Consider the following 12905-nt stretch of genomic DNA (forward strand, 5'->3'; position numbering starts at 1 on the left):
GAAAAAAGATTGAATATTATTGTAAGTGAAATAAAGCTTATAATGAACTGAGGGGAATACAAGGAAAATGTAGTCTTGAAAGTACCTAATTGTCTGTTATTGGAATGATATGGCGATGAATTCATCATTGTACCAAATGGAAAGCGTATGATAGAGTTGATAGGGAAGCAATGTGGAATGTGATGAGGTTATATGGAGTTGGTGGAAGGTTGTTGCAAGCAGTGAAAAGTTTCTACAAATGTAGTAAAGCATGTGTTAGGATAGGAAATGAAGTGAGTGATTGGTTTCCAGTGAGAGTGGGGCTGAGACAGGGATGTGTGATGTCGCCGTGGTTGTTTAACTTGTATGTTGATGGAGTGGTGAGAGAGGTGAATGCTCGAGTGCTTGGACGAGGATGAAAACTGGTAGACGAGAATGACCATGAATGGGAGGTAAATCAGTTGTTGTTTGCGGACGATACTGTACTGGTTGCAGACACAGAAGAGAAGCTTGGCCGATTAGTGACAGAATTTGGAAGAGTGTGTGAGAGAAGGAAGTTGAGAGTTAATGTGGGTAAGAGTAAGGTTATGAGATGTACGAGAAGGGAAGGTGGTGCAAGGTTGAATGTCATGTTGAATGGAGAGTTACTTGAGGAGGTGGATCAGTTTAAGTACTTGGGGTCTGTTGTTGCAGCAAATGGTGGAGTGGAAGCAGATGTACGTCAGAGAGTAAATGAAGGTTGCAAAGTGTTGGGGGCCGTTAAGGGAGTAGTAAAAAATAGAGGGTTGGGCATGAATGTTAAGAGAGTTCTATATGAGAAAGTGATTGTACCAACTGTGATGTATGGATCGGAGTTGTGGGGAATGAAAGTGATGGAGAGACAGAAATTGAATGTGTTTGAGATGAAGTGTCTAGGGAGTATGGCTGGTGTATCTCGAGTAGATAGGGTTAGGAACGAAGTGGTGAGAATGAGAATGGGTGTAAGAAATGAGTTAGCAGCTAGAGTGGATATGAATGTGTTGAGGTGGTTTGGCCATGTTGAGAGAATGGAAAATGGCTGTCTGCTAAAGAAGGTGATGAATGCAAGAGTTGATGGGAGAAGTACAAGAGGAAGGCCAAGGTTTGGGTGGATGGATGGAGTGAAGGAAGCTCTGGGTGATAGGAGGATAGATGTGAGAGAGGCAAGAGAGCGTGCTAGAAATAGGAATGAATGGCGAGCGATTGTGACGCAGTTCCGGTAGGCCCTGCTGTTTCCTCCGATGCCTTAGATGACTGCGGAGGTAGCAGCAGTAGGGGATTCAGCATTATGAAGCTTCATCTGTGGTGGATAACGGGGGAGGGTGAGCTGTGGCACCCTAGCAGTACCAGCTGAACTCGGTTGAGTCCCTTGTTAGGCTGGGAGGGACGTAGAGAGTAGAGGTACCCTTTTTTGTTTTTGTTTCATTTGTTGATGTCGGCTACCCCCCAAAATTGGGGGAACTGCCTTGGGATATGTATGTATGTATGTAGCAAATGGAAAATATGGTGTCATAAGAAATGCTCATTGTTACAAAATATACATGTAAGAGATTTTATATATCCTTTATATTATAGAAGAAGAAATAGTGAAGAGAGATAACCAGATTAATCAAGTATAGGATATTTCTGTATTTTGTATAAAATTGACAAGCAATAGTTAAAGCTACTGTACTGATATATAAAAAAACAGTAGAGAGACCAATGACTTATCATGTACTGTATATATACCAGTAGGTCTTATACAGTACTTCTTTGTACATTACTACTTTGTATATTACTACTGAACTTTGCAATGGCAATAAGTCAGTAAAAATAAAATAGGGGAGATTTTGAATAGGAGTGACAGTGAAATGCTAAGATTCATGGCCTGATGAGAGAAACAAGATTTGACTTTACTATGAACAAGGAAATGATTGTGAGATGAATGGTTGGTCCAGCAGCTGGAAAATAGATGAAGATTTTCAAAGCTTGAGGTGTTTTGGAGATGCGATGAGCAGAAATGAGGAGAATTTGGTAAAAAAAAAAAAGTAGACTGAATTGGGAGGGTAAAGACAAGTAGGGAGACTCAAGAAATGGATGATGGAATTTGAGTAGCAATTGCAGAGGATACAGGAGTGTGACAACTCATTTCACATTCAACTGTTTTAAGCTGATTTGTCTTGTTGAATGAACTAACATCTAACCTTGATATATGAAAATTAAAAAAAAAAATTCGTATGATGATGGTGATTTATTATTGTTGATACAAAATTACAATTTATCCTGTCTCAAAATTAACTGTTAGCTTTTACAAGTTAATGATGAGTTAGCGAAGACATGGGAGTTGGTAAATTGGGTATAATGTACTTTTAGGCAGTGTGTCACTTCCTTTTGTACTTCGCCCTTCATTGTATTTTCTTCTTCATGCTTGATAGATAAAGGGATCTGAGTTGCTAGTCTCACTAAGGGATTGGGTGGCTAGTATTTACGGTAATTCTTATCATATTAAAAATGGATATTAAGAAGGAATTTAAAGGGAAACTTCTCATTTTAAATTTTTTCAGGTTTGGCTACAAGTCCTTGAACAAAACCAAAGCAGTGTGGCAGCGTACACGTGATGCCGGAATACCATTTGTAAGTGCTTATGGTATTTTATTTGAATTGAAACTTAGGTTTTGAGAGTCTTTTCCAAAATAGTTTATATAGAAAGAGAACAACGGCAAAACTGTGTTGATGATTTGACATTTTTCAACATCTGTTAAATTCTAAACAAGCAGCAGGCTTAATTTAGGCATATTTGCTAATTCCCTCTGTTATTTAACAGTTTGTTAAGGTGAAGCTCTTCCGTTCAATGATAGTGTTCTTCCGTTTGTGAATATGGTATTTTTGACAACTACTGTAAAAGTAAAAACCAGTAGATTTGTTGTATGTAAGGTTCTAGATATAAATAACACTAGGGATTAGTCTGTATGCTATAATGGTGTCGTTTTATTTTTAGAATTATAAGCATGACAGATTGTTACATTGTTCTGTATGGTTGTTGATTCAAGCTGGGTTATTTCTGTCTAACTTGAAGAGCTTTCAAAACAGTAAGAATTGCAGTTTATCTCTGAAGGAATAATTGGTACAACTGATGATAAAATTCTCTGATTATTGCCTTACAATAGTATGACTTTTACTTTAGTTGGATTATCATTAGTTTGATAAGTGATCCTGCGAATATTGTCATGAATGTTACTACAGTACATAACATAGGTACAAGAAATTATTCGCAAGACATTGTATTGTGCTTTCTCTTTTTCCCGACAGGATGTGCAGTGGAATGACATTGATTATATGGAAGAGAACAAGGACTTCACCTATGACTTAATTCATTTTAGGGAACTTCCAGAATTTGTTCAGGAGCTTCATCAGGTAAAAAATGGCTAGGTAAAATTTTAAAGAGTTAGTGTGAGCTCAGATTAGGCTAGGTAAGGCCAGAATGACTAGCTTAGCCAGAAGATGCGTTAGCCTTTTCTTGCAGGAATGTAGCAAATTGAGTTGAAAGTTCAAGAAGCTCACTACTGTACTACCAACCCAGAAATCACAGTAATGGCTTGATTTTTAATACAGTACTGTATAATTACCATCCCTTCTGTACACCACTAGCCTAATCTTCTCTGGATGTTCCCCTGATCAAGAAGTTACCTTTGTTTTATATTTGGAGTCTTTCATGTGCAAGTGGTCAACCACATTCTGAACATACTGCTGCATAAGAGGGACTGGTAAGCTCCGACATTAAACATAATGATTGTTCAAATCACCCGGTTATTTTGACTTTTGATGCAAAGTGCATGTAAATCTTTATCAACCAGCAATGAATCATAAATCCCTCCTCCACACATGACTACAATGAATATCCAGCAAAAGACATCCTTGATTAATCTGCAGCTAAGTAACCTTTAAAAACAGAAAAAAAGCAATGAGGAAACTGAAAAGGCAACATAGTGATAGGGTTTCTAAGCTCTAATCTTGCTATATAATCTCAATACTCCACTTGATGGGGAATTCTTTTAGATTGAAGGAAAAGGTGAAATATTCAGATGTTTGAGAAGTTTACATTTAACCAGCTTTGAGAAAGAAACAAAATTAATGGCAAGTAAGTATAGAAATCATGAATATTATTACAATATTAAGATTCTGCTTTTCACCATTCACTTATATCTTGGGTACCTAAACCAACATAACTAGATTTAGCCCAATTAAGGAGAAAATGATTAACTGAACTCGACATGATTCGTTTTCTTTCTTTTTACCCTCCAGGCAGGAATGCATTATGTGCCCATAGTGGATCCAGGTATCAGTGCTTCAGAGCCTCTTCACACATACCCACCTTGGGATGAAGGCCTAGCACTACATGTCTTTGTACGGAATAACTCCAATATGCCTTTTGTCGGCAAGGTAAGGTCAAAGTAATGTCATACATTTGGGTGCAAGATAAGGAAACTATATTTACATTATATTTTTTTTTTTTACAAAATACACTGATTAACAGGTTAATGTTGTATAATGTAGGTTTTATAAACAATGAAAATTTGTGAGTGGAAACATCCATGCTGTGAAAGAGTACTGTACACATTTTAAGAAGTATAGAAACCATTCCATGGCTTTGTGATAGAGGGAGGGTGAGAAGATGATCAAACATGACATTTTCTGAAATTAAAGTAAGTGTTGGTTAAGTTGAAGAATTAGTGGCTGTAACCCTCCTGAAGCATCTTTTCCAAGCATGATACATTTACCTTTTTATTATTTGCTTTGCTTGCAATTGTACTGTACTATGTAGATATTCCAGATTTTTATTTATTGCTGAAGGCATTTGCTTTTATTTGCACAGAAATACCAAACTGGGAATGAAACTACACTTAATGGTGATCAATGAGCAGATCAAAGATTAAACAACATTAAATTGGAGGTAAAAGACGTTTTAATAACTTCTTTTCAGCCAGACCAAATTAGCAGAATACTCTATGTATGCTAATCCAGCTTGTTGATGTGAAGGTAGCTGTGGAATGGAATGGTCTAATAATCAAGTGAGTTCCTGGATGGAAGGAAATCACCTTCAGCCTCATGATTCGCCTTGTGATTTAAATGTTTGAGCTGAATTTGATTGAAATGTAAGCAGTAGATGCATTTGTGGTGGTGGCTTGAACTTGGATATGATTTACAGTTTATGCCTTTGTTCCAACGCTCAGTACAAACCTTATGCTATTTATAGGTATTATCTTCGGCGAAGCTGGAAGACTAGCCATAAGGTCTTTTAATCGAGGGGGCAACTACTAAACCCACTAGTTAAGGGGGGTAGTGAGGAGAAGTGGGGGATGCCAGCTACCCCACTCACTCACACAACAGTGTGTCTAACCACTTCCTCTTTCGTCTTTGCCGAGATCAGACGTCTCCGCTCTGCCTTCCAATAGACTTGGCCGTGCTAACAATACTCAACTTCTTTCTCTTTCCAGGTGTTTGTGTCTTCTTCCCGCCGTCCTAATGCGAACCTGCCCAGGACATGAAGGACTCACTTGCAGTACCTTCATGTCCTCTGCAGAGATTGATCCCCATTCGTTGTGTCTGGCATGCCGAGGACGGCGATGTGACCAGGGTAATACCTGCGCGGAGTGTTGGGAGTGATCTTCTTCTCAGTGGGAGAGATTTGGATGTCGGCGCAAGAGGTCTAAGAGAGACTCCTCTCCTTTGGGGTCTTCCATGAGGGCAAAGAAACCTCGGACATCTTCCTTGATCTCCCGATCTCTTCCCGAAGTTCCTGCTTGCTTGGTCTCTTACTATGATCGGTCAAGTAGGATTGTTGACCAGTTAACACCAATGCAACCCCTGGGTTCTGGGATGAAGCTGCATCCTCTAGAGAAGCAACTTTGCCCCTGCCTTTGGGCAAGTCCTTCTTTTTATTTGATTTTTTTCCAGACGTGGCTGTCTCTGGGAATTGCAGGATCGCCTTCTTCTGTGCCTTTCCGAGGTAGAATTTCTTTCCTGCGTGCACCGAAGTTGATGTGCTTGCTGTCTGCGGGGCCCATCTCTTGTCTTCTGCTCCTCCTACTGCTAGTCCTTCTCAGCGTGATTCCCCTTTGGAGGATCGCCACCGATGAGACCAGCACGCCCGTTCGGCACCCCAACGTTGATCTACTATCGACGATGAGAGTTCTCGCCATTTCAGGACCTCATCATCTTCTAGGGACAATAGTCCCCTTTGCCCATCCAGACATTTGCTAACACCTGCCGTCAGAAACCGCACTCTCCTTCTAGAGATCGACGATCTTCTCACCAGTCTCCGCGCTCTTCTCCTGTTCGCGATCACTCTTCATCTCGAGATCGTCTCACCCCAGCGCGCCGTTTGTCAGTTCACCCTTCACCTGTTAGACATTCTCCAGCTCGCCTCTCACCACGATTCATCTCACCGTTTTCCAGCGCACCACACTTTGTCTCGATGCTTGCCATCTTGCCATTCGCCCACTCACTGCTTGCCAGCGTGCCTATCTCCATTTCACAGATTGCCAGGCTGCCAATCGCCAGCACAAGATCTCCAGCATGTCGCTTGCCGGCGCGCCGCTCGCCTGCTTGCCGTTTGTCAACTTGTGACAGACTCCTCTTTGCAGGTCTCCAAGATGTGATCGCTATACGCCAGCGCGCTCCTTTTCACGCGCAATCCCTCTGATTCCGCAAGCGATCCGGCTTCTCCTTGACAACTCTAGCATCTCTCTCAGAGAGGCTTTTCACAACAAGTTTCGAAAAGGATGTTAGGTTACCTATGAAGATCCTCGGCATCAGTCTACCAGGCTAAGTGGACTGTCTTCTGTGGTTGGTGACGTGGAAGCGGTATCTCTCCCCTCGTTGCCACTATTCTAGTAATAGCGCAGTTCCTTGTATACCTTCGGGAGGAAAATCTCCTTTTAGTTTCGGTGGTGAAAGGCTATCACTCAGCCTTAGACTGAAAGGAGTTGATATTCCTCCTTGTTGGCATTGTCTCTAGTCTTATGTAGTTTTGAGATTACTTGCTCCCAGTCAAAAGTTAGACCTCCTCCTTGGAACGTGGTTCGCATCCTTTGATCTCTGAATGGTGCTCCTTATGAATCATTACGCCAGGCATCAGATCGCCACCTCACGCTGAAGATGGTGTTCATGCTTGCTTTGGCTTCGGCAAAGAGAGTTTGTGAATTTCATAGTCTATCCTACGACATTGCCCATTCAAGGGGATGGGGTGAGGTAACATTCGGCTTCGTTCCTGAGTTTATTGCTAAGACTCAAAAACCGGGAGTAGCGGATCCTAGATTCGGGCCCTTCCAGATTGGGAGTCTTTGCTCTGTAACCAATGACTTAGATCATCTGTTACTTTATTTAGTGAGGAGTTTAAGGTATTATTTAAACGCACAGTAGTAGCTCGCCCCCAAGTGTTAGCACGGGGAAGGTCAAGGGGAGGCTCATGAAGAACACCATCATAGACTAGGAATTGAATCTCAACCCTCCTTCTGCTTTTCGACCTAGAGCTCATGACGTTAGGGGCATCAAGACGTCCCTAGTGCTCAAGAGAAACTACTCTGTGATGCAGGTACTGCAAGCTTGTGTGTGGAAGCGTCAGACTACCTTCACTGTCCACTACTTGCAAGACGTAACCCACGGGAACATGGAGACGTTCTTCATTGGTCCTGTGGTGGCTGCACTACAAGTTATTTGAAATGCCTCGGGTTCCTTGATGACAAGTAGCAGATGGTTGAGGGCATAGATTTTCTGGGATTAGTATGGGATGAATGTGTAAGAATGACAGTCTCTTTCTTTCTTTCATCTTACCCTCTTGGGGAACAGCACCCATGGGTCCTCGGCAAGCGGGCCTCACCTATCTGCAGGTAAAAACCATTTCCCTTGTGTAACCCAGTATAGAAATAATACTCGTTACGGCCCTCATGCTCTCCGTGAGGTGGGTATGGGATAACGTCTATGATTGATGCTAAAGATTCCTATTTACCTCTGAGAAATCTTACCTAGACTGTCACATTGCTTGTATCACAAGCGCGCAAGTGTCTCAGGCTGGTATTCGCGCGATGCACAAAGTTTTAGCAAGGTGTCAGGGTTTTCTTCAGTTACATGCCAAGCCTGTATGAGGAAGACCCCGGGTCAAGGGCCAAGCCAGTTGGTCTGGACTTCCACCCTCCTAATAGGTGAGTATGCCCTATAAATAGTATAAGTTTTGTATTGAGTGTTGGAAAAATGACAAATTTGAAATTTATTTTTAATTTTCCAAACGTTACAAACCTGGAGCTATTCATACAAATTGTCCCGCCATCACCGGTCCCCCTAGAAAGTTCTGCCTGCAATCTAAAGTGGTTAGACACACTAGTGTGTGAGTGAATTGGGTTGTGTGCCACCCCTACTACCCCCACTAACTAGCGGAAGCGGTTGTCATGTGGCCTTGTGGTGAGTGGCAGTAATTTCGTAAAGTTTAATTCACAAGGTAGGAGTTTACATAAAAAGAGCACGGTTATCTGTCTCTATTAATTTGACAAGTTAAATGCTTGAAATGTTTGAAAGTCACAGTACATTAACTTCAGTGAGAAAAAGTAAATCTTTCAAGTGCTTGTCTCATATATACATTATTTTACAGTTATTTATCCACCAAGGACTTAGCAATGTGAAGGAAATACAGAGAGAGGATTTACTAAATAAAGTTGTTATAAAGTTACACACTAAATACGATATAACCTGGTGGGGCCAGAGTCGGCCTATTCCTTCGAACGGCAGCGAGTAGGACTTGGACTTAGAATAACTTGTTCGCTGACTTGAGTCTCTTTTAAGTCTGACCCAGGGGGTTGATGGCATCCCTAGGGTACTTTTTTGGGGTGGGTGGCTGCAATTAGCTAACTGCCCCAGTTGCTAGGCCTTCTTGGTTTCCTTACTTTCGCATGCCCTGTGGGAAAGGAAACTACTCAACGTCTTTTGAACAGATACACAACAATGGCGCCAACCAGACACAATGTGTGGCTAAAGTCAATTAAAACTCTCAGGTCATTGAGGTCACAAGCAACGTTTTTGTGCCCTCATTAGTCTTGTGTTATCATTTACTTTATATTCATAACCTAACTTAAAAATTGTTCATGACTTGTAACACGGTAGTTGCCACCTCACCTAAAAGTCTTAATGGCTAGTCTTCTAGCTTCTTCGAGAGATAATCCCTATAAATAGCTACAGGTTTTTATCGTTAGGAAAAATACAAATTACTTTAAAATTTGTCATTTTTATATGTACTGATGGTAACATCACCTGCCACCCAGCAACAAAATTGTGATCCTGAACAATTTTCATAAAGAATGGTCTCACTCCTACTTGAGCACTAAGTAGGTGTGGGCAAAGACAGTCCTTTTAGACAATGTGCAGATGAAGAGCAATATATGTAAGTTGTATTGTAAATATTCTTGCTTTAGATTAGGCCAACATTAGTGTAGCAAAGAGTAAGAGGTGAAGTGAAATATTGTTTAATAATAATTGAAGTATCACTGGTGTTTTTCATCACCCAATTGCAAATTCTTCAGTGATGTGCTTTCCTAGCAGCATTTTACAGCCTTTTGCTTACTTTTTGCAATAGATAATAAAGTAGAAATGAATCAGTCAAGTAAATCTGATATTGTTCCTGTTGCTTCCCATTTTTGCTTAGCAAGGAATATAAAGGTAAGATTTATTTACTGAAAACATTGCTATTAATGTATCCTACACCAGTGTTGCAGGGTTGTTATGGGTCCACAGTGCTTATGAGCTTTAATTTGAGTTTACATATCCAGGTATTTATCGTTAGTACAGTGAAAAATGAATAGTACAGTATTCTTCATCAATAAAGTTCAAGAGATTTTTGGCTTTACAGTATTAGTCGTCTCTATTTCCACCACCTCCAGTCAGGCTTAGTTCAGTAGTGTACAGTATTGTACTGTGTAGTTATGGTTGTAAATTTTTTTCTTAGTGTGATCATTGTATTTTGTTGTTTCATATTTACTTGTGCACATTATTCATTACAGTAGATTACTTACTCTTCATGTGGATTACATATGAGGCATTACACTGAATTGATCTTGACATATGTGATTATATGCATTAGCTTTTTCAATATTAATCTTACCCGATGATCATGTAGCTGTCAACTCCGTTGCCCGACAGAAATCTACGGTCGGGATACGCCAGCGATCGCTATCCAGGTGGGGGTGTACACAACAGCGCCATCTGTGAGTAGGTACTCAAGTACTTCTTGTCAACAAGAACTCAATTTTTCCTCTGTCGTGCCGCCGGCAAGACCTACTTGGATACGCTGTTGATTCTGGAGTTGTTGTTCACGATTTGGTGATGTATTTACTCTAGAGTTTAGCCTTCGCTATTCAGGAAGCTTTATCATTAGCTTAGCAAGCTTTTGGAATTAATTTGGATTAATTGTTAACGAACTTTGCTAGATTTTGGAATTCCCCCTTGACTACTTCTAAATTCAAGATGTCTGACCAGTCTCAAGTCCCTAAATACAGGCAGTGTAGTGTTAGGACTTGTGCTAGGCGTCTTCCGAAGGCCTCTTTAGATCCTCACACCGTTTGTTTCAATTGTAGGGGTAAAACCTGTCAATTGGAAGATCGATGTGGGGAATGCGCTGGGCTTTCGGAATTCGATTTTAACGAATTCCTCAAAAATGCACGTAGGTTAGAGAAGGAGAGAATCAGGAGGAGTTCTTCTCGCTCTGTGGATTTTTCCTCTCCCCATGCCCCTCAACCTTTTCCTTCCCCTGTGGTGGTGACTCCCGAACCTGCTAATAGTGCTCAGCCATCCATGGCGGATATGTTGCGTGCCATTCAGGCTCTAGGTGACCGTGTGGAGTCATTGGCTAATGACCGTAATCAGCTCTTGGCAGATGTCAGAGAGCTGAAAGCGAAAAGTGCAGTGGGAAGTGTTAGTGCTAGTGATGTGAAAAGTGTCAGTGTCAGTGTTGTGCATGAGGGTACATCTGTGCGTGCCAGTCGTCCTCCCAGTCCGGGACCTCTTGCAAGCTCCCAAGCCCAGGGGAGAAGCAATGTCGAAGGACCAAAGGGTTCGGCAGGCCTTGATCGGCGCACGGATGTATCCTCAGTGGTTGCGGACGTATCTGTTCAAGATCGTCCCATCCACAAACAGACGAATGAGCCCTTACATTCCTCGTCTGTGGAAGAAGTTTCCAGGAGGAAACGATGGACCAAGGTCTCACGACCGCTCAAACGTAAGGTCCCTTCCGAGCGAGTCCAACGGCCCAGGTGTAGCCACTGGGTCAGTTCGGACTCGCTGCAGTCATCTGATGACTGCACACCTCCCAAGAGAGGTAGAGTGGTTCCACAACAGGCCTCTGCTCCGTCTGTTGTTGTTCCGACCACGGTAGACCCTAAGTGGTCCATGCTGCAGACTATGCAGTCTCAGCTTGCGGCATTCATGCAGGAGTATCATGCTGAGAAGGTTAACACTGCACCTGTTAACCTACAACCCGCCGAGGTTGTGCGCTCAGCAGATACTGCGGCGGCCTGCTCCCACACTCCACCTGTGAGAGCTCCACCACCGTTGCGCAGTCCACCCTGCCAGACGCATGTTCTTGCTGCTGTAGAGCTGCCGTGTTCCAGCACTATGCGGCTTTCTCCGCAACCCATGCGGCATGCGCCGCATACCATACAGCATGCTCCGCATACCATACAGCATGCTCCGCAACCCACCGCAGCCCCACCCACGCACCAGCACTCTGCTTTTGTTGTTGCCAGCTCGCAGACAGACCAGCAGCGGCATGATGTTGGATCCGCAGCTACGCATGCACCCGTTCTGCCGGATTCAGCCGTTCAGCTTTCTGCTCTGCCTTTGCCACTTCCTACTCAGCTTTCGGATGATGGAGTATCGGATGACGAAGCTGCACACTTGGATGAGCCACACTCTGACTTTGAAGGGCCCAAGTCTACGCCTCCCTCCTTAGACTTTCGTAAAGTCCTTGCCTTGTTCAGGGACTTGTATCCTGAGCAGTTTGTGTCTGCAACCCCTCGCTCTCCGCCCTCCGAGTTTGCTCTGGGCATGCAGTCTGCTGCGCCTGCCTTCACCAAGCTTGTTCTCGCACGATCTTCTAAGAGAGCTTTGAGGGTTATGGGAGAGTGGTTGCATTCCAAGAAGCAACTGGGAAAGACTGCATTCATCTTTCCGCCTACCAAGCTTGCTTCCAAGTCGAGCGTCTGGTATGCCACGGGAGAGGAACCCGGCTTGGGAGTTCCTGCCTCTGCCCAGGGCGACTTCTCAAGTCTGGTTGACTCTCCCCGCAGGTTGGCTATGAGACGATCGAAGATCTGCTGGTCCTTTTCTGATATGGACCATCTGTTGAAGGGAGTCTTTCGTGCCTTCGAGATCTTCAACTTCCTCGATTGGTGTTTGGGAGCCTTAAGCAGGAAGACTTCCCCTTCAGATAGGGACTCTGCCATGCTGATCATGTCTAGCATGGACAAAGCCATTCGGGATGGGTCTGGTGAACTTGCGGCTTCGTACGTGTCGGGAGTGCTCAAGAAGAGAGAACATCTTTGCTCCTTCTTATCGGCTGGTATCACTCCTTGCCAGAAGTCAGAGTTGTTGTTTGCTCCTCTCTCCAAGTGTCTGTTTCCGGAGGAACTGATTAAGGGGATGGCTGCCTCTCTTATCCAGAAGGATACCCATGATCTGATGGCATCTTCTGCACGTAAGGCTAAAACCTTACCTTCCGTGCCTAGACCCTTCCGCCCTGCAGCAGTAGACACTCCTGCAACTCGGTTCATCCCGCCCTTTCGTGGCAGAACCTCCAGCAGAGGAGGTACCCGTGCCGACAGTCACCGTGGCAAATCCAAGAAGGGTTCCAAGTCCGCAAAAGGCAAGTTCTGACTTTCTTCCTCTCC

At 43.2% G+C, this 12905-nt stretch overlaps 1 protein-coding gene across 1 annotated transcript in view; it reads left to right on the forward strand.

The window, feature by feature from the left end:
- Nucleotides 1-12905, forward strand: part of LOC137618217 (lysosomal alpha-glucosidase-like) — a 109314-nt gene that overhangs the window by 53017 nt on the left and 43392 nt on the right. The window contains exons 9-11 of the mRNA XM_068348335.1: nt 2541-2610; nt 3286-3390; nt 4279-4416. Of these exons, the coding sequence (XP_068204436.1) occupies nt 2541-2610; nt 3286-3390; nt 4279-4416 (313 nt within the window). The remainder of the gene's footprint in view (nt 1-2540; nt 2611-3285; nt 3391-4278; nt 4417-12905) is intronic.

The sequence above is a fragment of the Palaemon carinicauda genome, chromosome 24, assembly GCF_036898095.1.
Source record: "Palaemon carinicauda isolate YSFRI2023 chromosome 24, ASM3689809v2, whole genome shotgun sequence".
In the NCBI taxonomy this organism is placed as follows: domain Eukaryota; kingdom Metazoa; phylum Arthropoda; class Malacostraca; order Decapoda; family Palaemonidae; genus Palaemon; species Palaemon carinicauda.